Raw genomic sequence first — 23069 nt, forward strand, 5'->3', positions numbered from 1 at the left:
TCATTTGTCAGGGTGTTCATGTGGTGATCTGGGTTTAGGCTTGCCTGCCTGGTGAACGGAAATGCCCTGACCGTGTTCAAATGTCAGACAAAGCACATGGACAGGGTTTGTCTATTTTAAACATTCTATCTGTGTTTACAGACACAGGTGTTTGGGCACCTGTCAGCAGCTTATGATGTTGGCAATACATAATATGGGTGGGGGTGGTTACAATACATAATCCACTGTGAGTGGTGTTCCCATTCACATTTGACTACTTCCTGTATTCATTCTTATGAGGGTTATTATTTTGCACATGACTTAACTATGAATTAACTACGGGTTTGCAGTAGTACAGTCAACATATGTGATGCTTTGTTACAGTATAAATGTACGGACCTCTGTAATACTGGGGACTACCCCACATCCTTCACAACATTTCATGCTTATGTACATACTATTATTCAGTGAACTTTCGAAGTTTGTGAGAGCAGTAATTACATCTCTCCCTATTTGTCCACCCATCCTTTTAGGCTTTGTCCAGGTTTTGTTGCTGTAATAGGTTGGGAGGTGGTGTCGGTATGTGATTGAGTTGAATATGTACTGTCGATAATTCAGTGGGGAGTAGGGTTACCACTTGTTCCTCTTTGCGAGGGGAGGTTTTATTTGGACAGTTGTGTCCTGCGACGACACCTAAGACATGGCAACTGTCCTGTGATTTTAAGACAGTAATATATTTCTTATTTTCTTTACTAGTTGCATGATACAGGTATTTTGTATCTGGTACACATAACTATTATTTGGGATAGCATAAGCTATTCAAATGCTATGGAATAAGCTTTTATCTTGGCATACACGTGTAATTCTGTCCTTTGCACTGGCCGGGGGTATGCTTTATCCTGCAGATTCTCACATTTCTACAAGGGATGTCCCACCCTGGCCATCTGAACAGGTGGCAACCCTAGTGGGGTGACCTGCATGGTAGACAGCTGTTCCATCCTGCGTAGTATGTTTTGCATGTCTGTGTGGAAACTGAACAGTACCGTGACTACACATACATGTTTTGTCCAGATGTGTACAGTAATGGACACCGTGACGTGTAAACAACTCTGAGGTTTTAACAGGTTACTTATCCCAGGCGGGATGTACACACATTTTGACGGAACATTTGACAGGCATTTGGATTTACGTACCTGTGATGGGATGTTTACAAACGTGGGATACATATTTGCAATCCTGACACTGCCTAGGATGATACTTCCTACTACATATGGGGAATACTCGCTATGTGTAGGTGTACGGATGCGCAAGGCTGGTAGCTGGAGTTGGTGGACATTCACACATGGGTACGGGTTATATGCTGTACAGGGGTTGTTGCGTATTGCATTTGCATGCATGGGTTCTGCTTTTGGATATCCCAGTTCCGCATATGGCATCCTATGTGTATGTCACGGTTACGTTCATGTGTATAGCACATTTTAATATACATATGTTTGTGTGTGTTTGGTATTCAATTTGGACTGTCAGGTATCTTTACGGTTGTTATATAGCCACAACTACCCAGCTGTGTACTATCACTACCACTGTGGGACTGCTGGTGACCATACCCATGGGGCTAGACGTGTGTATTGGCGACGCGCTGACATGATGCGCTTCACTTCCACTGGGTATAACTTCTAACAGTGCAGTACATTACGGACACATGATTGTAAATATCATTTGTTCCATGGACAGTAACTCATATTATGTTGCGTGCATTTCTGTTTGGTTCTCCATTTTGTGTGGCCGGGAACTGTCTTGCATGCTTTGCATATGTTTCATTATCCACGGACACTGATAGGTGCGATTACTATTGCAGGCAGGCTATAATATTCAGCAGTTTAGGTTGCTCATCGCCAGCCGACATTGACACGCCTCCGGGCGCAGCTTAGTAACGCCCCATGCACTCGCGCACGTGTCCTATGCACGTGGATGTGGTAGCGGCGCACCTTCATTAATATGCATATGGTGCTACTACACCATTTATACGCTGCACGGCCGGCGCAGGCCTTACACCGGCCTTGCGCCAAGCTTCATGAATCCGGGGGTTAGTGTAGTATATATACTTGTTTTTAGAGGAAGTCTTTTACAACCAAAATATGTTATGGAATTATTTGTCTACACAAACACACACACACACACACACACACACACACACACACACACACAGCCACCCCCACACACACAGCCACACACACACACACACACACACACACACACACACACACACTCACACTCACACTCACACTCACACTCACACTCACACACACACACACACACTCACACACACCCACACACACCCACCCACACACACGCACACACACTCACACACACCCACCCACACACACGCACACACATACACACACACTCTTTTAAAAGCACAGATATAGAGTCACTCACATATAAATAAAAAAATATGCATGCAGACATTCAGGAACATGGACTCACACACATATACATAGATGGAAACAAGCACAAAGACACACACACAAACACACCCACACCACTTAATAGCCAGTTTGTTATGGGAACATATTTTGAGATGTCTCTTTGTGAGCAAACAAGTGAAAAAAAAATTCATCATAAATGCAGCAAATATCAATACATACTGTAAAACCTTTGAAGCATTTCTATGCAGAGTGTGTTGCTGGTTCTTTTGCACTCTTGCTACCTATTTAGGATCACTATACCTTTCCATAGGGGAAATACTCCAAGACAGTACAGCTGTGGACTTGGTGGGTCTATAGCACTTAATCAAATGTCTATTCAATGAATAGCAAGTCTATTTATTTTTATTTGACATTTGTTGACTGGGTTAATCCGACTGAGCGAAAGCCCTTTTTCAGCAGAGGCCTGGAGATAAAAGCTCCACAGTTCAGTTTGACCTATAAAATAATAATAATGCTAACTACAATTATCAATACAAAAATTGTAAAAAGGTAATAATGGGTAACAATTGAATCAATAGTGAGAACATACGTTCTAACAACATCTGTCAGTCCATGCAACCACGTTAGGTTGTAAGTACATAGATCATATCAGTAGTTCTCAAGATCAAACACCGATCAGATAAGTAGCTGTAGTCCTGGTGTAGTATAAAGCCTGATTCAGATAAGCCTAAGGGGAGTGTGTCTTTGAAGAAGTAGAGATTGGAGAAAGAGAAGTGGACTAGGGTGAGAGTGAGAACAGGATAGTAGGGGTAGGTCTTTCAAGGTGGATGGTTACATTGACAGATCCATGTATTGTTTAAAAGGGTTTTAGTAGCGATTTTGAATTGATGTCAGTGATTAATGTTATGGATATGAAGTGTAAGTTTATTCCATGACTGGGCTACTTTGTTTTGGGATTGTAGATTGAAAGAAAGTTTTGTTCAGAGCTATGGAGGGTCCTTAGTGGTGCGTAAGGGGAGAACAGATTAGAGATGCTGGGACAAAAGAGGGCAGACAGAATATGGAGTGTACTATTTGAAGCTGGGTGAGAAGTAGTTGGTGAGGAAGCTCTAGCCAGATTAGCTTTTCTAGAGCTAGACAGTGATGTGACTGGTAGGAGTGCTCTGCTGCAAATTTAGCAACTTTGTTGTAGGTAGATCCTAGTTTTGTTAGGAGAGTGGTGTGAAGGCTGGTGAGAATATTTGAGCCATAGAGTAGACTGAGAGAAGGTAGGCATGGGATAGGCAATTTTAGCATTATTAGATAGGAATGTTTTGTTCCTGTAAAGAAGCCCTAGCTTTTGGTGTTTTTTTTAATGATGGTAAGAACGTGCTGGTCGAATTTAAGATGGTCATCAATGATGACTCCTAGTAGCTTGGTATGTAATTCCACTGTAATAGGTACATTGTTGTTAGATGAGATTGAAAAAGAGGATTTAAGATGATTCATAGATTTGGGTATGAAAAGCAGGAGTTTAGTCTTTTTTGCGTTTAGTATTAGCTGGTTGTTGGTGAGCCACTTTTCAATAGCTAAGGAGGAGCTCTGTGTCCTAGTATTTAAGTCATTAAGGGTATCTGCTATGGTGATAACTGTATGATCTCGGAGTTGGTATGTATAGTTAGGGGAGTGTGGGGGCTACAGCCATCCATATTGGAGGTGTGGGGTGCAAAGCCCCCACTTGAGTAGGTTTGATTTTGTGCGGTTTCTTTTCTGCTGTGCCTTTGGCAAAGTACTTCCTTACCCTGGGAAAGATTTTGTCATTCGCTGAAATGCAGTTCAATAAGCAGAGGTTCAATTAATTTCTATTCACTGAATAGCAATTCAGTAAAGTGATACAGACCCAGACTTGGTATACATTCCCATTATCTGCATTTGTGGTCTCATTCACTATGATGAGCACAGTTGTGATCCTGAGAGTATCAACACACACACAGTTTTTTTGTAAGTTATCTGCCTCCTTTTTACTTAGTACAGTACCTCAGATGCTGTGGCAGGTTATTACATTACAGTGTAATTTTATACTTGTAGCTTTAGAGAAGATAAGGGTAAGGCTATATGATGTCAGTCAGTTTCATTATATGATACTGGTTTGAACTTCTTTAGTCTCCACTTGCGTACTTTGTGTTTGTAGAGGTCATTTATCACACAGCTCTATCCTGAGAAGATGCACCTGTAATTAGTTGTTTAACAGACAAATAAATAAATAAATATTTTAAGTAAGTCACCAAGAGTAGTCCTTGCCTTTAGGTTGAGTCTCATTAACGATTTATATTACATTTGGACACATAGCTTTGTAACTGCACCACTGACAAGCTATAGTGATATTTTCTTTTTATTATTTTTTAGGAGTCCACAATAAATCTGCTGGAGAATACCCTACAAGGCTTTCAGATGGTGTCAGCACTTCTGATGTACCACTGGGAAACACAGAAGGTATGCACCAGTAATTAGTTGTTTAACAGACATATAAATAAATAAATATTTTAAGTAAGTCACCAAGAGCAGTCCTTGCCTTTAGGTTGAGTCACATTAACGATTTGGATTACATTTGGATACATATTGTTGTAAGTGCACCGCTGACAGCTAGAAAAACAAGTATGTGCTCTGTGGAACTTTGTATCAGGCATGTTTTTTCATCAATGCTACCTTGCTGAGGCCTCAGCATCACATCTCACTAAGCCATTGTTAGAGACCAAAGTCTTATTTATCAGTCATTTATGGAGGGTAATCAGGAACACACATCCTTGGAGTCTTCTAAGTTATATAACAGCTTTTATTTTGTGTTATGATGTCAAATTTGATGACTTACTTTTGCACCTTACACATTCAAAAGTTATATGTTTTATTATTTTCTTATACTGGTCTCTTACTACTCCTGAGTGCAGTCATCGATTACTGCTTCATTTCCAGTGATAGGTAATGTGAATTAATCGAGTCCAGGTTTATCATAGGGTCTTTAGAACTTTGAGCATTTGCAGTAACTTTTCTGAGGGTCTACTTCACGTTGTTGAAAGCCGACAATATCGAAACTTATATTGTTGGCACCAGATTTGTGAAAGCAAAAAACATTGAACGTTTAAAATGGAAATCTCCATAAGGGGAGATTTCCATTTAGTTCAATGTAGTGCGGTCTCTGAGTTGGTATATTTAAGTGGGGGGGTGCAGTGCCCTACATGGAGGTGCAGGGGGGGGGCTTGCCCCCCTGCTTGCAAAGGTAAGTTTTTATTTATTTTTGTTTTTAGGCATTTTTTTATCTTTTGATGTTTCAGAATTCGATGATATGGTGCCAACCATATCAGATTCGATATTCTGAAACTTCGATAAGATAATATAGATGCCTTTTCTGAGGTATGCATAAGTGCACATACCTGTAGGCAAGGTGATATATGAGGGAAAAAAAGACATTCAGTATTTCCATGTAGGCTCTCTTCAGATAACTGACAATATAAATGAGCCTGGCAACGTTTTGTGGAAAAAAAGCAAGTAGTAGCTGGGTGGCTATTTTGGAAATGACAAGTTATAGTGATATTTTCTTTATACCATTTTTTAGGAATCCACAACAAAACTGCTGGAGAATACCCTACAAGGCTTTCAGATGGTGTCAGTACTTCTGATGTACCACTGGGAAACACAGAAGGTATGTAGATGTCCCACAGTTAAGTGCCCATATTAGCACTGATGGATTACATGTACAGAGATGAGTGGTGAAATGAGAAGAGGTCAAGAAGAGTGCAATAAAATGCAAAGCTCTCTTTATCTGTTGTTTTGGCATGAGTAACATGGCCATGTGCTTTGGTGACCTGCACAGCCTAAGATGACTGGGTTGTATAGGCCAAGTTTGAATAAGCATACCATGCCAAGTTGATGCTACGGTCAGTAATCCATTAAAGTTATAATGTGTAATTGATTGACTACATAACTGAATTCCTGAAAACTTCAGTCCCATGTGTTCATGTTTGATAAATATGTATACATGGCAGGGCTATGTCTGTACAATTTATATGAATTAATTGTAAAGGTAAAATGGGTGGTCCATATGTAATGCATACTGTTATGATTTCTAAATTGCCATATCTTACTGCAATATCTTCAGTTTACAAGCAGGGAGGTTATAGACGTTTAAAGAGTATTACACATTTTTAATTCACATGTTTTCCTATAAGAAATATTACCTCATGCTGTAAGTGAATTCACAAGAGACATTTTAGACCAAATTAAATAAATATAGATTTAGTATAGCTATAACTTCCAGTACAGAAACATTTAATGACAGAGATTTAATTGCACTAGGAAGTCTCACATAGCCTCCAGTAGAAAATTTCAGATAGTGTCTGTCAAGCTGGAATAATGTCTGGAGAAAATATTTTGAGAAATGAGAATAATTAAAAATAGAGGTGATTTTTAAGGACAATACCGATAAAATGTCACTGTTAGCCTATGTACTTTTGGGAAACTTATGCAGAATACAGTTCTTGAGAACCTACCTCAAGAAGGATTATAAATGAGAGGGTACAGAGGAAGGACACATGAATGATGTGTGAGTTCTTGGGGAGTCAAATGAAGAATGGTTGAAATCATTAGGTTTATGCTATTTTGAATATAGGAGGAAAAAAGGGGACATGACATGGTTGTAAAAGGTATTTACAAAGAACAATGAAGGAATAATTCCAAGAAAGAAGGAAAGGACAGGGAAGACATAGCATTTTTATTATGTGGAAATGATCCATATTTGGTATGGACATAAAGATATACTTTTTCCTAGAAATAGTGGTAGATAATGTGAAATGAGCTTAGAGCAATGACATGAATGCATGCATTCATGAAGGCATGTGGCAGGTGTCGTAAGGAGGTAAACAAAGCACAGCTGCATCTGAAGGCTGATGTCTTTACCAACTGGGCAAACTAAATTGATGAAAAATATTTCCTTTGCTGAGTAATTGAGTATCTATTAGATATATGTATGTATGTGTTACTGCAGAAGCAATGTAGCATGGAGGGGTGTCTTTAGGTTACCATTAAAGCTTATATAATAATCCTGAGTTTGTTTCTTATAACCTCATTTACATACTGGACGGATCAGGTTATTTAGCTAAGACTTGCTTCTAGGTAGCCTCTAAAAGGTGTCTTTGCACCTGTCGGGTATACCTAGTTAACAATTGTGAAAATATATGTTTGTGCAGTAGCCTGTGTTTTGGTGATGGTTGTAAGGATCTATGTTTTTTGAAGTCTGATGATATTTTTGCCAAGGCTGCTTCTGCTTCAAATCTTATTGTACCATTGCTAAAGTTAAAGGTCGATTGTTCATGAGTAATTTGTGGGTGGCATTCAGTACAAGACACCTTATGTGTGCTTTATGCCACTTGACAGCTTGAGATGTATTTCATTTCAGCCATATGGGAGTAACTGTTTTATGATACAATGTTTATTATTTATATATTTATTTATCTTTGCTTACCAGGAAAGTCTTACTGGGATAAAACCCTTTTTCAGCAGAGGTCTAGTGAGAAAAGCTCCACTTTTAATGCAAGTTATGAAATATGCATATGTATACAAGAGTAGTCGACATGATAGAACGTTCATAATTTCGAACATGTTTAACACTGGCAGAAGTTGATTGAAAGTCATTTGATCGCTTCTCCTGTTAAGTCTGAGCAAGGTTGCACAGGGTGGGGATTGGGGAATTTGCCCTTTTCCCACTGTAGAGAAATCTCAGAGTTGGTTTATTTAATTAGTGTCAGGTGATCCATGGGGAATTGGCCCCCTTGCAAAAAAATATATTTTATTTTTTCATTCTTTAACTTTCAGTGATTTGGGATTGATCATTAAACTTCGACATTTGTGCACTTTGATGTTTCAGAGTACACCCATATACATATATAGATAGATATACATATCTGTATACCATATATATATATATATATATATATATATATATATATATATATATATATATACATACACTAAGCAGATGATTCAACCTTAGTCTGCTCTGCCTCAAACCTCTCTGAATTGCTGACTAAAACCCAAACTGCCTTCTCAACAACTGAAAACTGGATGCGCCAAAACCACCTCTCTCTCAATGTAAATAAATCAAAGATTCTACTATTCCCTCCCGCAAAGACCCTCTCCTGTGATAAAAACAACTTCAAAGTCTATAGTCAAACCAACTCACCTATAAAAGTCATCCCCTCTGCCAAACTACTTGGCATTACTGTAGATAAACACTTCAAGTTTGATATTCATATTCAACAAAATATTAAGAAAACCCACCAAAAGCTAGGTATGCTGTATAGGAATACTCACTTTCCCTCCAACTCTACCAGGCAAATTCTGGCCTCGACTTATCTTCTTCCTTCCTTATTATACAGAGCCCCTCTCCTAACCAACCTGTTTCACCTCTAAACTAGAAAACTGATACAACAAAATCTATAAATTTGCCTCTAAATCTAAAAATACCACCCATCACTGCCTAACCCTACAATCCCTGAAATGGCTTGAACTCCCAAACTACCTGGACTATCTCCAACTCACTACTGCATATAGACTCATATTTCACCCAACAAAATGTCCCGCTCCAACTAACATCCTTCCCCATTATGCATCCAACAGAGCTCTCAGATCTGAAAATCAGAACTTAATTACTATCCATAAACCTAAACGTCCTGCTGACCAACTTCTCCTATCTTTCTCACTAGGCAAAAAATGGAATTCCCTTCCCTCCACACTAAGAGCCATACCAAACTCAGAAAACTTCAAAACCCAACTATTCAAACACTTGTCCACTAAATGGAAATGTACCTGCCTTCACCCAACCTAATCAAAGGGGGTTCTCTCTCTGGTTCCCAAGCTCTGCAACTCTCATAGTTATCTTCCTATGAGCCTATCTAATCTCTTAACAATTTCTATAGCTACCTTCACACAGCCCAACCTTGTAAATATTGTAAATAGCATTCTAATGTTGATGTGTGTATGTAAAGCGTATTTACATTTTCTTAAATGTTTGTATGTAAACTGTTTCCACACCTAACACATATCTGTTTTCCTCAAATGAAACTGTATGATCCCTACCTTCAAGCTTAATGAATTTGTTAACTATGCATGATATTGAATGCATTTATGAGTAACTATTCTACATAATATTATCTTTAATATTAACTATCAGTTGTATCTAAATTGTATAATGCATCTTGGAGCTTTTCTCCCCGGGCCTCCACTGAAAATGGGTCAATTTGGCCCAGTGGACTTCCCCGGTAATCAAACTGCAAATAAAAAAAATATATATATATATAAAACTGGTACTTGTGAGCAACAAAGCTGCTGACTGAGAATCTTATAAAATCAGGAAAAAAAACATGCATCATAGACAAGCTCAGGTGAGACTTCAGAGTAATCGAGCATAACTTGTTTAGAAATTAAAACTTTTTTATTGAAAAACAAATAGATGAGTGCTTTTGCCTTAAACGAGCTTTATAAGATCTAATTCTTTAACACATCATACACTGTTCGTCCAGACTACAATAAGTCTCATCTTTCATATCTGTCCTGCATATCTACTCCTGTTGTTAGCTAATAGGTTATACACTATGAAAGATGAGCCTTATCCTATTATAGATTACAAAATATGTATCTGTCTGTCTAGAAACAACTCAACCCCAAAGTGAAGCACAGTCTCTTAAGATTCCATCAGCTAAAGCATGTGTTCTCTACACACAGAGATAGTGGCATTAAGAAAATCTTGATAAAGTGGCCCAGTGTTGCTTTTAACTTTCACTGAGTGCAGGATGTAGTCATGCCCTTTAACAAAGTCCACATAAGTGCACTGAACAATTTTAGGATTAAGGATATTTAGCCTCCTTTCCAGCATAGCTACTGATATCTTAAGGCCTCAGTTTTACAATACAATAGGCGTGTATCTCTGTAGTGTATCTACTTCATTTGGGTTTTGAAAACATCACAAATACTTCCATACCTCCCAACTGTCCCAAATTACTTGATTTATACCAGCCTGTCAGAAGTGAGCTCAAAATGCCCCCGTTGTAATACACCTGGTGACTAGAGGTGCTCAGGCTCAAACCCTGTACCTTGGGTATAGGGTAAAAAGATCCTAAAGTCCCTAGCCACCACAACTTGTAAATTTCCCCCTATATTTTTGATCTGAGACTGTTCCTCATAAAATCTGTGTTTTTTCAGGATTTTTGTGGAGTGAATTCATTAAATAATGACAGGCATTTGAATTTCAGACTTCATATTCTTCAGAAAATAAATGATAACACAAAACCTTTTATTCTAGCTATTTTCTAAGTTTATAAGATCTGTATTTTAAATTTGTCCTTATTTTGGGGCTGTATTCCCCCATTATTGGCTTTGTCCATTTTTTTGTGCTAAGAGTTGACATAGCTATGGTGAGAAGTGACAACTGAATTTGTATTCCCCCATTATTGGCTTTGTCCAGGTTTTTTTGTGCAAAGAGGTTGAGAGCTCTGGTGAGAAGTGACAACTGAATTCACTAAATGATCGCCATTTAAGTTTCAGTCTTCCTATCTTTCATGAAACTACTGATATAGCATAGTGGTATGTAGCTCTGACTGTAATGTACAGGGTCCTGGGTTCAAGACTTGCCAGTGAAATACATGTTGGTAACACAACATTTTATTCTAGCAACTTTCCAAAATTATAGAAGCAATGTTTAAAATGTGTCCTTAGTTTTTGGCCTTTTATACCCCCCCCAAAAAAAAAAAACTGAAATTGAAAATACGTATGAGAAGCTGTGCAAGATGCCTATGGCTTATACTACTGTCATTCTATTTATAGTGTGGATGTGGAGACACTGGAAGTAGACTTTTACAATGGAAATGTTCTGAATTGGGCAGTTTTGTCATTATTGGTTCATGCATTTTGTTTCATTGCCTACAGCCTACTGGGAAAATGGTCAAACAATAAATGTAAAATGTGCTCTAACAAGTGTGCTGTATTATACAAGGAATATAATTTAATAAAGTCAAGAAGGTGTATCAAAGAAAACATGTATGCCTCTTGTTTTGTGTGCAAGGGGCCAATGATTTGAAAACAGCCCAACGGTAATCTTTGTCCACCACTGGCCAATTGCATATTCTTTGAATGTGGTGTGGGTTTCAGTGCTGTTTCAATGAATGTGAGTTTCAAAGGCAGAGAAGTTTTAATGCCAAGTGTATTTTCATTGTGAGACAGTGTTGTTTGTTTAGCACATGTCTATTGGTGTTTGTGCATTGGGCTGTAAAATGTAAAAATAAAATCCAAATAATCATCATATTAGTAAAGCAGTATGCACACATTAGTGTTTATGGAAAATGGGCGAAATAGCCAGGTAATGGGACATTGGAATGGCTGCAGGGGGACTCTGGTGCTATATATTGGCTGTCTGTTCTTCAGTTTGCATTTGAAAGTTGGTATCCCATAATCCCACTGGAGTGGGTGAGGTTATATAATTATGTATGCAAATTTTATGTTAATCAGCATACAGATTTGTACCTATTTGTCACGGGCCTTGTCTAGATTTTTGATGTTTCCAGGTTGAGAGGTATCCTTCCTTCAGGTCATTTAATGTACTCTTTTTCTCTGTAGGCTGCTTATACCACAGCAGGAAGAGGTGTGGGGGGGGGGGCATCTTGTTACTCAGCAGTTTATATAATTCTGACTAAAGCTTCCCTGGTTCTGTCGCCTTCTTTTGCCTAATTTTATTAGTGGATTCAATTACCTCCTCATTGTGAAAACATTTGTCGAGACTTGCTTTATCTTCCATTGAATATGTAATCTCTGTCCTTCTGATTAACTCCAATTGCTTCCACTTTCCCTGGGGAAATGGCCCAAACTGCTTATAAAAAAGGTAGACAGTCTCAATAGTACCCTTCTGTGAGGTAACTGCAGCATCCAGTGCATCCCTATTAGTAAAATAAACTGCCCTCTCCTGATTTAAACCTTGTGGCCAGCAGCTGCTCACCATTTGTCCGCAGCACCCATCACTCAGCTCCCAGACTTCCACATGTATGATAACTGTTTTCACTTCCTAATCCCAGAGTCCAGGAAATAACTATTTAATGTCTACATTTACCTGTAATGAAGCTTAATTGAGTCACCTTAACAGATCCTTTTATTTCTTTATCAATTGGATTGTTTCTCCTGTCTCTTCAGTCTTCATCTGGTTAGGTCTTTCATACTGTGTCTGTTAATTGCCTTTAATCAACCCATTCTACCAGCAGTAAGACCAGTAGCCTAATACAGCATTCATGTCACATGCTCTTCCACTGATTTTGGAATTCTTTCTTCTTAAGCATGCTTGTGTGACAAGATACCTCCAGTGACCAGGCCACCCTAAATAACCCTGCAGTGTATGGCTTAGCACCATGTACTGGTAGTTGAAAAGAATGGAGGCCCCAGTCTTAATGTCTCTGTAGAATACATACATCTGTTTTAATACCAGACATAAATCGATGGTTAGGTCAAGAACTTATTTTGTATGCATCCCCTTCCAGAATGTCCTCTAGTCTAAAGACGCAAATAATGCCATTCATATTTCCCTACTGTGGAGCTCATGACACCCTTACCATATGTCACATACATGAGGTGAAATTCTCCCAATGACAAAAACTATGTTTACTGGGGGATTTAAAAATCTTGTCCATTATTTCTGTTGTATGTCTTTCTCAACCCCATTATGTATGTAAGTTTTCATAACAAAGATAGGATGGAGTTTTGTTTGTCTGCATATCATGCTCCGGGCACCTATACCCACATCTGTCAGTTATGTCTAGTTTTACAGGCGCTTCTAATTTTGCCTCAATGTTTTGCTCTGTCCACACTAAAATTGTGCATTGTTTTGCAAATTTCTAAGTTAATAGTATCAGTTTTTCAGACGTGCCCATAGATTGTGGACTTTTCCTCTAACTGATTTTAACTTGTTTCTACTTCTGGTAAAAATTAAGAGCTCTACGTATGCCAGAAAGGAAGTAAAACTGAAACATGAATCCTAACAATTGCATCTATAAATGTAGTGTTTGTGTAGCCTAGCTTCTGCACAGTTTTTGTTTCATCCAGTATTATCTTTGTTACCTGAAATAGCACTATGTCAGGGCTGAAGCTAGCTAGATGAACAACACTGTCCACATCACAGCTACATCCACTCCATTTGTATTATATGACGTTAACCTTTTTATATTTATAGCAAACCAATGCATTGTATTATTGCACATTGTATAACACAAGTGAAAGAAGATTTAAGTATGTCGAGCAGTACTTCACATGTGTAATTCATCACATAACATTGGTATGGCACTGGGTCCCTGCATCCTGGCCTGAGTGCAGCATGTCTGGGAAATGGCAGAATATACAAGCCCTAAATAAGCTGTTCCTGAACAGTAGTTAACTTATTCTTATTGCCCTTAGCTGCAACCCCTGAAGACTTAATCTCATTTTATTCCCATGTTGTAAAACCTGGGTCATGTATAGTATTAGGCTCTCTATAGAAATAGGCCCAGGAGTCTTGAACATCACCTGTGGTAGTTGTTATGATAGGAATCTCATTTGTAGCATGTCTGCTCCTCTCACCCGATGATCATATCAAAATTGTCTACTAAAAACTCCGGAGACTGCAGTCTTGTGAAGGTGTTGTTGGGTCATTCAGCACATCCCTTCATCTCCACACATCAGAGGACATAGTATTAATCAATTTTACAATGTACATGCTATCCCACAAGGCTGCACTTACACTGATAACACACACAGGTGTTTTCATTATTTGTATTTATTTAAATTTTGTTAACAGTGCTGTAGTGCTGTCCCTTGGACCTTTTTCAGGTCCTGCCCAGGAGAAGTATAAAATAAAACAAAACAAAAAAATATATATAGAGAAAATTATATAAAAATTTCATTAAGTAAGTATGGGATGTAAGCTAATTATAGACACTCATATTTAGATGAGATAAAGTGAGAAAAAAGTCTTCAGTGATTATAATGAAGATTCAGCATACTGCAGTAGTTTAAAATAACAAATGAGTCAGATTAAAAGGAAAGAAATTGAAGAGTGGAATGCAGGGGGAAAGGGAGAGTAGTGAAGGATGTATTAAAATGTTCAGTTAGTGATATAGAAGATATATTGGTCAGAAATAAATTTTATATGCTGATATAGTTTATGAATAGACTTTTCACTATGTGATACCTTAAACCTCTTGCATTAAAGGCAGCAATGGATAACATGTTTCAGCTAAATGGCAATTCTAAATGCCCATGACTTTTTCTTTTAAGTTTATCTATGGATAATTTCAGGCCAATAAAGCCAAAGCCCAGTAGCTGCAAACATGCATGTTTCTGCCTTCTTATAGCATCACCAACATAGCACAAATAAATGGCTGGTTAACTGGAAACACAGGGTTGTTGTACCCAACTGATATCCATAAATGTTAGAGTGTCTGCAAAATATCCCAACTAGCAAACTAAAACAGTGAGTAAAAAGATTGCACAGAAAAAACAATCAGTTAAAAAACACAAAAGAAAAATCTAGCAAAGCTAAACTTTTCACTGTGATACTTTAAACCTCTTGTATTAGAGGCAGTATGGGATATGTGCAAATTACCCTTTAAGGATATCAGGTGTTTCAGCTAAATGGCAATTCTGAATGTCCATGACTTTTTCTTCTATGCCTAGTTATGGACAATTTCAGGCCAGTAAAGCCAAACCCCACTAGCTATGGACATGCATGTGTCTGCCTTCCTATGGCATCATCAGCATAGTATAAGTTGAATGTTTGGTTAACATTTGGAAACACAAGGTTGTTATACCCAACTGATATCCATAAACGTTATGGTGTCTGCAGAATATCCCAACTAACAAACTAAAATAATGAGTAAAAAGGTCACACAGAAAAGCAATTGGTTAAAAAAACACAAAAAGAAAACTCTAGCAAAGCTATACTTTTCAATGTGTGACACCTTAAACATCTTGTGTTGGAGGCAGGCACCCTAATGTTTATGGATATCAGTTGGGTATGACTACCCTGTTTTTCCAAATGTTAACCAGACATTCCACTTATGCTGTGCTGATGATGCCTTAAGAAGGCAGAAGCATGCATGTCCACAGCTAGTGGGATTTGGCTTTATTGGCCTGAAATTGTCCATAAATAGACTTAAAAGAAAAAGTAATGGGCATTCAGAATGGCTATTTAGCTGAAACACCTGATATCCTTAAAGGGTAATTTGCATATATCCCATGTTGCCTCTACTACAAGAGGTTTAAGGTATCATGCAGAAAAAAGTGTGGCTTTGCTAGATTTTTCTTTTTGTGTTTTTTTAACTGATTGTTTTTTCTGTGTGACCTTTTTACTCATTGTTTTAGTTTGCTAGTTGGAATATTTTTCAGACACCCTAATGTTTAAGTATATTAGTTGGAATGGCAACCCTGTGTTTCCAAATGTTAAACTAACATTCTACTTATGCTGTGCTGATGATGTCATGAGAAGGCAGAAACATGCATGTGCACAGCTAGTTGGGTCTGGCTTTATTGGCCTGTAAGTGTCCATAAATAGACTTAAAAGAAAAAGTCATGGACATTCAGAATGACTATTTAGTTGAAACACCTGATATCCTTAAAGGGTAATTTGCATATATCCCACGTTGTCTCTACTACAAGAGGTAGAAGGTATCATGCAGTGAAAAGTCTAGCTTTGCTAGATTTTTCTTTTTGTGGTTTTTTAACTGATTGATTTTTCTGTGCAACCTTTTTACTCATTGTTTTAGTTTGTTAGTTGGGATATTTTGCAGATACCCTAATGTTTAAGGATATCAGTTGGAATGACAACCCTGTGTTTCCAAATGTTAAACAAACATTCCACTTATGCTGTGCTGATGATGTCACGAGAAGGCAGAAACATGCATGTGCATAGCTAGTTGGGTTTGGCTTTATTGGCCTGAAATTATCCATAAATAGACTTAAAAGATAAAGTCATAGACTTTTTGTGTTTTTAAATTATTTTTTTCTGTGTGACCTTTTAACTCATTGTTTTAGTTTGTTAGTTGGGACATTTTGCAGATCCCCTAATGTTTATGGATATCTGTTGGGTACAACAACCCTGTGTTTCCAAATGTTAATCAAACATTTCATTTATGCTGTGTTGATGATGCTATAAGAAGGCAGAAGCATACATGTCCCCAGCTACTGGTATTTGCCTTTATTGGCCTGAAATTGCCCATAAATAGACTTAAAAGAAAAAGTCATGGACATTCAGAACTGCCATTTAGCTGAAGCACCTGATATCCTTAAAGGGTAATTTACACATATCCCATGTTGCCTCTAATACAAGAGATTTAAGGTATCATGCACTGAAAATTCTAGCTTTGCTAGATCTTTCTTTTTGTGTTTTTTTAACTAATTGTTTTGTCTGTGTGACTTTTTACTCTTTGTTTTATATTTTAGGAATAGTGGATTGTATTTAAAGACTATAAGTGTGAAAGTCAGCAGTAGATTATTTTAAGTAATACTTTGTTGGTGAAAGTTTTTGCAGGGTAGCGCACATGTATAATTATTTTTTCTGATTTGGTTTGATCTGAATTTGATGAAGGGGTGGGTTTCTTTAGTTCATTAGCAGGTTAGTCCCAACAATGGAAAGATGCCCTCTTTGCATTCTCGTTTTGTAATAGGAGTCTGAAGGAAAAGTATAGAAGGTGGTAGACACCTGTGATTTTTTGAGATCTGTGGTATGAGACAATAGTTTCATGATTCAGAAATTTATAAATAAGGGAGCTTAGGAGAAATTTATATCTGACGTTGTCATTTTCATTCATTCCTCAACTGTTGGTTTTGGTTCCAGTCCTCGGATCTAACTCTGCTGCTTCTGCCAGGTCGTAACACTGAAACTCTTGAGCTCCTCTCTTTATCCATAATGCCCTAGTCACCTAACATACCTCAGATCTCTTTAGCAGCCGTAGTGTTTGGTCAGGGTCACTGTAAACTCTCGAGTGAACTTTCATAGTGTTTTTTGAGTTAACTTTCCCTTTATATAATTCTAGTTTTTCTATATGCCTTTTGCTATTTCCTCCCTTTAAAACTTTTAGGAAGTCATTTCTTAATTCCTTTCTACACTTTATGGGATTACTCTTTAAATTATTCCTTGAAACCGTCATTGGTATTCTGTCCCTTATAGTACTTTATTAGTACTGTCTTTTACTTACCATTGTTGGTAATTTCTTTTTTTCTGTGTGTGTGTATATATATATATATATATATATATATATATATATATATATATATATATATATATATATATATATATATATATGTGTGTGTGTGCATGTGTCTGTGTGTGTGTATACATATATAAAAATTCTGACTTACTGCACTTGTTGTCTCCTCATTATGTCTGATAAACCTTCAGGTTTCAAAAAACATGTAGTCTGCGACTATAAAATTATCAACTCGGATGCACATTCAAAGTGCATATATTGTTTAGTGCCTACTCACCTTGACGCCAATTGTGATATCTGTAAGGGGGATTAATACCCTTTTTAGAAAGAATAAGTTAATTGTTAGGGGTTTACTGCATCTAAACCTGCTCTTGCAGCCTCTAGGGCTCAGACCCACAAAAGGGTACACAAAAAGGAGATTTTCATACTAGAGAATCTCATAAAAGATCTACAGAGCCAATGACATCTAGTATTTCAGCTCCATTATCAGAGCCTCTTAAGCATGCCAGACAGTCAGATTTGACAGCTTCAGATCCAAAACCTAGAGAAGATAAATCTCCACAGATCCATTCACCTCAGATATTGTCAGATCTCATCACCTCTCAGCTCCCGTCCCTCTTTTTTGACACAATCACTTCTACACCATTCAAGATTTTCGTCCATGCCCTTATCCATTTGATCTTGCAAGATCCTTACAGAAATTGACGTGAACAGGATGATGAAGAATTTCCTCAGGGCGCAGATACATATGGGAGTTCTCGGGGCTCTGACCTTTGTCCAAGACCCAGAAAGTCCTGGAGTTGTCTGCCATAGATCCAAAGATATTAGCATCTTCGACTCTGATGGTGCCTCTGAGTAGTCTGGCGCTGATTACTTTGGAGCTGGACAACTCGCAGAGCTGCAACATCAGCTCTGAGATGTTGGACTCGACTCTGAAGTTGTCACAGCCATCTCTGTCCCACAGAGCTTCGGTGCTGGACAGCTCATCTCTGACTTCTTCCTTGAGTAGTTTGCCTTTGGGTTGAAGGGATCTGAAGGTCCATAAGCCTGCCTGATCAGATCTGTCATTGTCTTTTTCTCCAATGCAGTCTGCCTTCAAGGTAGTGGTGAGAGCTTTCTCTGTTCCCAGAGTTCGTACTTCTCTTCCCTCACTGGCTCCTACTTCCCAGTTCTGTTCATTTCTGCATCCAGAGCTTCAGTCATCTGTTCCACTAGAACAGCCTGCCCAAACCAGTCTCCATACAAGCCAGGAGGGTATAGTAATCTCTTCTAACACTTCCCCAGATCATCCCACTGAAGAAGTCCCTAGAAAGAGGAAGTGTAAAAGGAGACACTTAGACTCTCCAAGAGTCAGTCACAGAGGACACTGACTTTGATGAAGGGGAAGGGTCTCCAGATCACCGCAGACGACATCTCATTTGGAGACATCTTAGAACTCCTAAAACAAAGCAGTAGTTGGTCCCCTGATAACCTTTCCCAGGAGGAAACAGTGTTCCTGAAGGCCTTTGGCACTGGTCTGTCTACCTCTGTTGTGACTCCACCTGCCAGTGAGCTCATTGAGTTGTCCTTTCAATGGGCATGGAAGGAACCTGACATGATTGACCCTATCCATAAAAGACCAGATAGGATCCTGGCACCACCTAAGGATAAAACATATTGGTGTAAGGGAGTACCCATTCTTCCATGGTCATAGCATCAGTCAGTAAGAAGGAAGTGGCACATATTTTTTGTGTCCACCCCTATAACAAGGCGTCTAGGGAGCTGGACAGATTTAGGAAGTCTGTCTATGCTTCAGCGACTTTCGCTCTTAGGTCTGTGAATTACTTGGCTTATTTTATGAGACATCAGAGAGATTTGATTAAAGAACTTTCCAAATCCCTCTCTGGGACCACATCCTCAGAGGTAGAGAGCACTATTTCCTCACAACTGGCTACCCTTCAGTCCATTTAAACACATCCATGAGGCTTATCTCCCACATCGTTGAGGATAGCTCACTTGCAACAGGTTCAGGCATTTCCATCAGCTGACATGCCTGGATGTGCTTTTGTGACTTTGTGGAATGCTCCATTTGATGGAAGTTCCTTATTTGTCCCTAAAGTTAAAGATACAGTCTCTAAGTGTGACTGGAAAGGAAAAACCTCATCTGCTGTGGGTGTATGTTTTTCAACCCCTCAACAGACCTTTTCTAGGAACCAATGAGGAGGATAGAAAATGCGGTTTAAAACATCCCAGGGTCCCTTCCACGTTCCATGTGGAGATAGTTACCCCAGGGGCAGAGGGGGAAAATCTAATGGAACACACTATCCCTGCAGTAGAGGTGGTCTGCATAACCAGTGATCTACGGATTCTGTCCCTAAAGGGGCCAAAGATATATTATCATTATTATTATTAAGATCCGGTGGATTTGTAGAATTTAGCCTCATCTTAATGGTAATATATCTTTGGCCCCTTTTTTAAAACAAAAAGCTGATGTTATTTAATGTTGGCAGGGATAATAAATGCACACATATATTTTTTTGAGTTTTATATTACATATATTTTACTGGTGCATTGAAGCATAATGTTATCGTTGAATATTTTGTATTTTAGATAAAACAGAAACAGGTTTCTAAACTTTTTAAATGTTTGAAATGGGAGAAGTGTTTATAACTTTAAATGTTAACGGTTTTGGTTGATGTTTGAGTAATGTGATTTAAATAAGGGTTATGACTGGTTATTTATGTTGACATCACAATATATTAAAAAGATCCTTTGCATTTTATTTAAATGACTCTGATGAAGCCTTCATGTTGAACAAGCGAAAGCGGTCAGTCATTTGAACATTTTGTTTCATTAAAGTTAGTTCCGGTTTTATCCTGTTATTTGGATATTTTTTTGTGTTTATTTTTTAAATACAAGAAGGCTGCCTCTTTGTTCTCTCTCAATCCAAGGCCACAGTGACCATGGTCACCTGTCAGATCAGGTGAGGTTGGGCACTTCTTGGAATGACAGTCCAAGGCACATTGTCCCCCAAAGAGACCAAAAGACATAGTGTCCAGGAAATGAGAGCTGTCCTCCTAGCATTGCAGGCTTTCTAAGACACTCTCCCAACCAGGAATATTATGAATCAAACAGACAATATGTCACTAGTCTAGTACATCAGCAAAGAAGGGGGAACCATATCTTACCCTCTTTGTCGAGAATCTATGAGAGTATGGCAGTGGGCAATCCCATTTAATCCCTTTCTGATAGCAACGCACATCCCGTGGAAGTCCAGTGTAATTGCAGACAAGTTAAGCAGGGCTATTCTAATGCCTCACGAATGGTCTCTCAACATGAAGGTGGTAGAGAGGATTTTCCATCAATGGGGCGAGCCATGCTGTGATCTGTTTACATCTCCCTCAACAACAAGTGCAGCGGGTTCTTTATCCTGATCCTCCCAGTGAAGAAGTCCCAGAGAGATGCTCTACTTCATGTTTGGCCCTCCAGTCTCCTTTATGCTTAGCCCCCCAATACCCGTCATTCCCAAATTTCTGCAGAAAGCATCTCGACTGAAGAGCACAGTTATCCTCATTGCACCTTTTTGGCCTCATCAGATCTGGTTTCCCCTCCTTTGGCTTCATCTTGTACAACCACTTTGGATTCTGGATCCAACTCCAGACCTACTGTCTCACCTGACAGACATGACTCATCTAGGCATTTCAGGCCTCAAGCTGACCACACAGTTTCTCCAGTTCCATTAATTGCTAGACATTGCAGGCTGTCCACAATGTCTGTCACATCATTTTGTCATCCGACAAAGCTTCCACTAGAAAAGTTTGCAAAAGTAAATGGAAAAGATTTGTTTTTTAGGCACATAGAAAGAATTTAGATCCCTATTCCACTCTGATTTTTAAGTTTCTTGACTTTTTAGCTATGATTTTCAATGAAAGGATTAGCATCCTTATCTGTAAGAGTACAATCAGAGCCATTTCTAATTTTCATATAGGAATAAATAATTCAACTTTAGCATATTCCAAACTTTGCAAAGCCTTTCTCAGAGGAACATACGTACTTAGACTTCTGTTAAAGGACCCTGCTCCTTCCTGGGATTTAAATATTGTTTTACAGACCTTAACCCAACCCCCTTTTGAACCATCAGCTAAGTATGAACTAAGACTTTTGACATGAAAAACTATCTTTTTGGTTGCTAGCACTTGTGCCAGAAGGGTGTCAGAATTATAGGCTCTGCATCTAAACCTCCTTAGTTGATTTTTCACAAGGATAGAGTATCTTTACGGATCAATCCTTCCTTCTCCCTAAGGTGGTGTCAGAATCCAATGTTAACCAGGTTATCAACCGGACAGTTTTCTTTCCAAATTTCTCAAGTAAAGGAGACTATATGCTACACATATTGGATGTCCACAGACCGTTACATTTTTATCTTCACAGAACCAAACTTTTGAGGAAATTCAAACAATTATTTGTTTCCTTTTTGAAATCAAAATTAGGCAAATTAGTTTCTAAAGTGAGTTTAGCCAAATGATCGACTGATTGTATTACTTTTGTGTATCCAACAAAAAGCCTCATGAATAATACTAAAATCAACCATATAATAAAATAAAAATGTACTAATGGTCTAAACAAACACAAACTATTTAATAAACCTGGTAAACACTTTTGTTCCTAAGAGGAACTTTGTCAGACCCAAGTTAACATAAAATGAAAGCCCTTATAAAAGCATTAAATCACAATCACATGACAAGCTGCAAATCAATGAATTAACCCTTTTGTTTTAAGGACCACCTTATAATTTTCCCTTTCATTTAACCTGGGAAAATTACAATGCATTTAATTTTATCTGCCAACAGTATTCCTTCCAGTTTAACTCATCTTCAGCGTCAAACCTAGTAGTATAATTCAAGACTTGGTCAACTACAGAAAACCTAAAACAAACTTTTTCAGTTTCAGGACTATGTTCCTGCATAGCATGCTTAGCTAAGCTATTATTAGTTTTTTTTTTATGTCAACCACCCTCAAATGCTCATATATTCTTTTAATAAATTCTCTACAAGTTCTCCCTACATAAAAAGCTGGACATAATCCACACAAAACTATATATACTACAAATTTTGATTTACAATTGTAGTCATGTCCTAATTTTATACTATAGTTTCTGGCCATCACCTTAATTTCTTTACCTTCCAAAATAAATGGGCAGAACTTGCAATTATGACATTTTGCATTCTCTTGATAGCCTCTGAAACCAACCCATCAACATTATTTCTATAAAAATATTCCTTTAGATTTTTCCCCTTTTTAGTAACAAAAACTGGGGTTTCTCCAATGATATTACGTGTTTCATTAAAATTTAATGTGTGGTATCATAAGCTGAGTTGTTGATTGAACCATCTTCCTAGTAATCTAACATAGGTTGTTATTTCAAAGGATGATGATT

General features: G+C 38.1%; 1 protein-coding gene across 1 annotated transcript in view; it reads left to right on the forward strand.

The window, feature by feature from the left end:
* Positions 1-23069, forward strand: part of LOC122806053 — a gene marked incomplete in the record, with an annotated part of 1002329 nt that overhangs the window by 544374 nt on the left and 434886 nt on the right. The window contains 1 exon segment of the mRNA XM_044076294.1: positions 4818-4880. Within this exon segment, the coding sequence (XP_043932229.1) occupies positions 4818-4880 (63 nt within the window).

This window comes from Protopterus annectens, chromosome 7.part0, assembly GCF_019279795.1.
Source record: "Protopterus annectens isolate FY-2018-M chromosome 7.part0, PAN1.0, whole genome shotgun sequence".
NCBI classification, from domain to species: Eukaryota; Metazoa; Chordata; order Ceratodontiformes; family Protopteridae; genus Protopterus; species Protopterus annectens.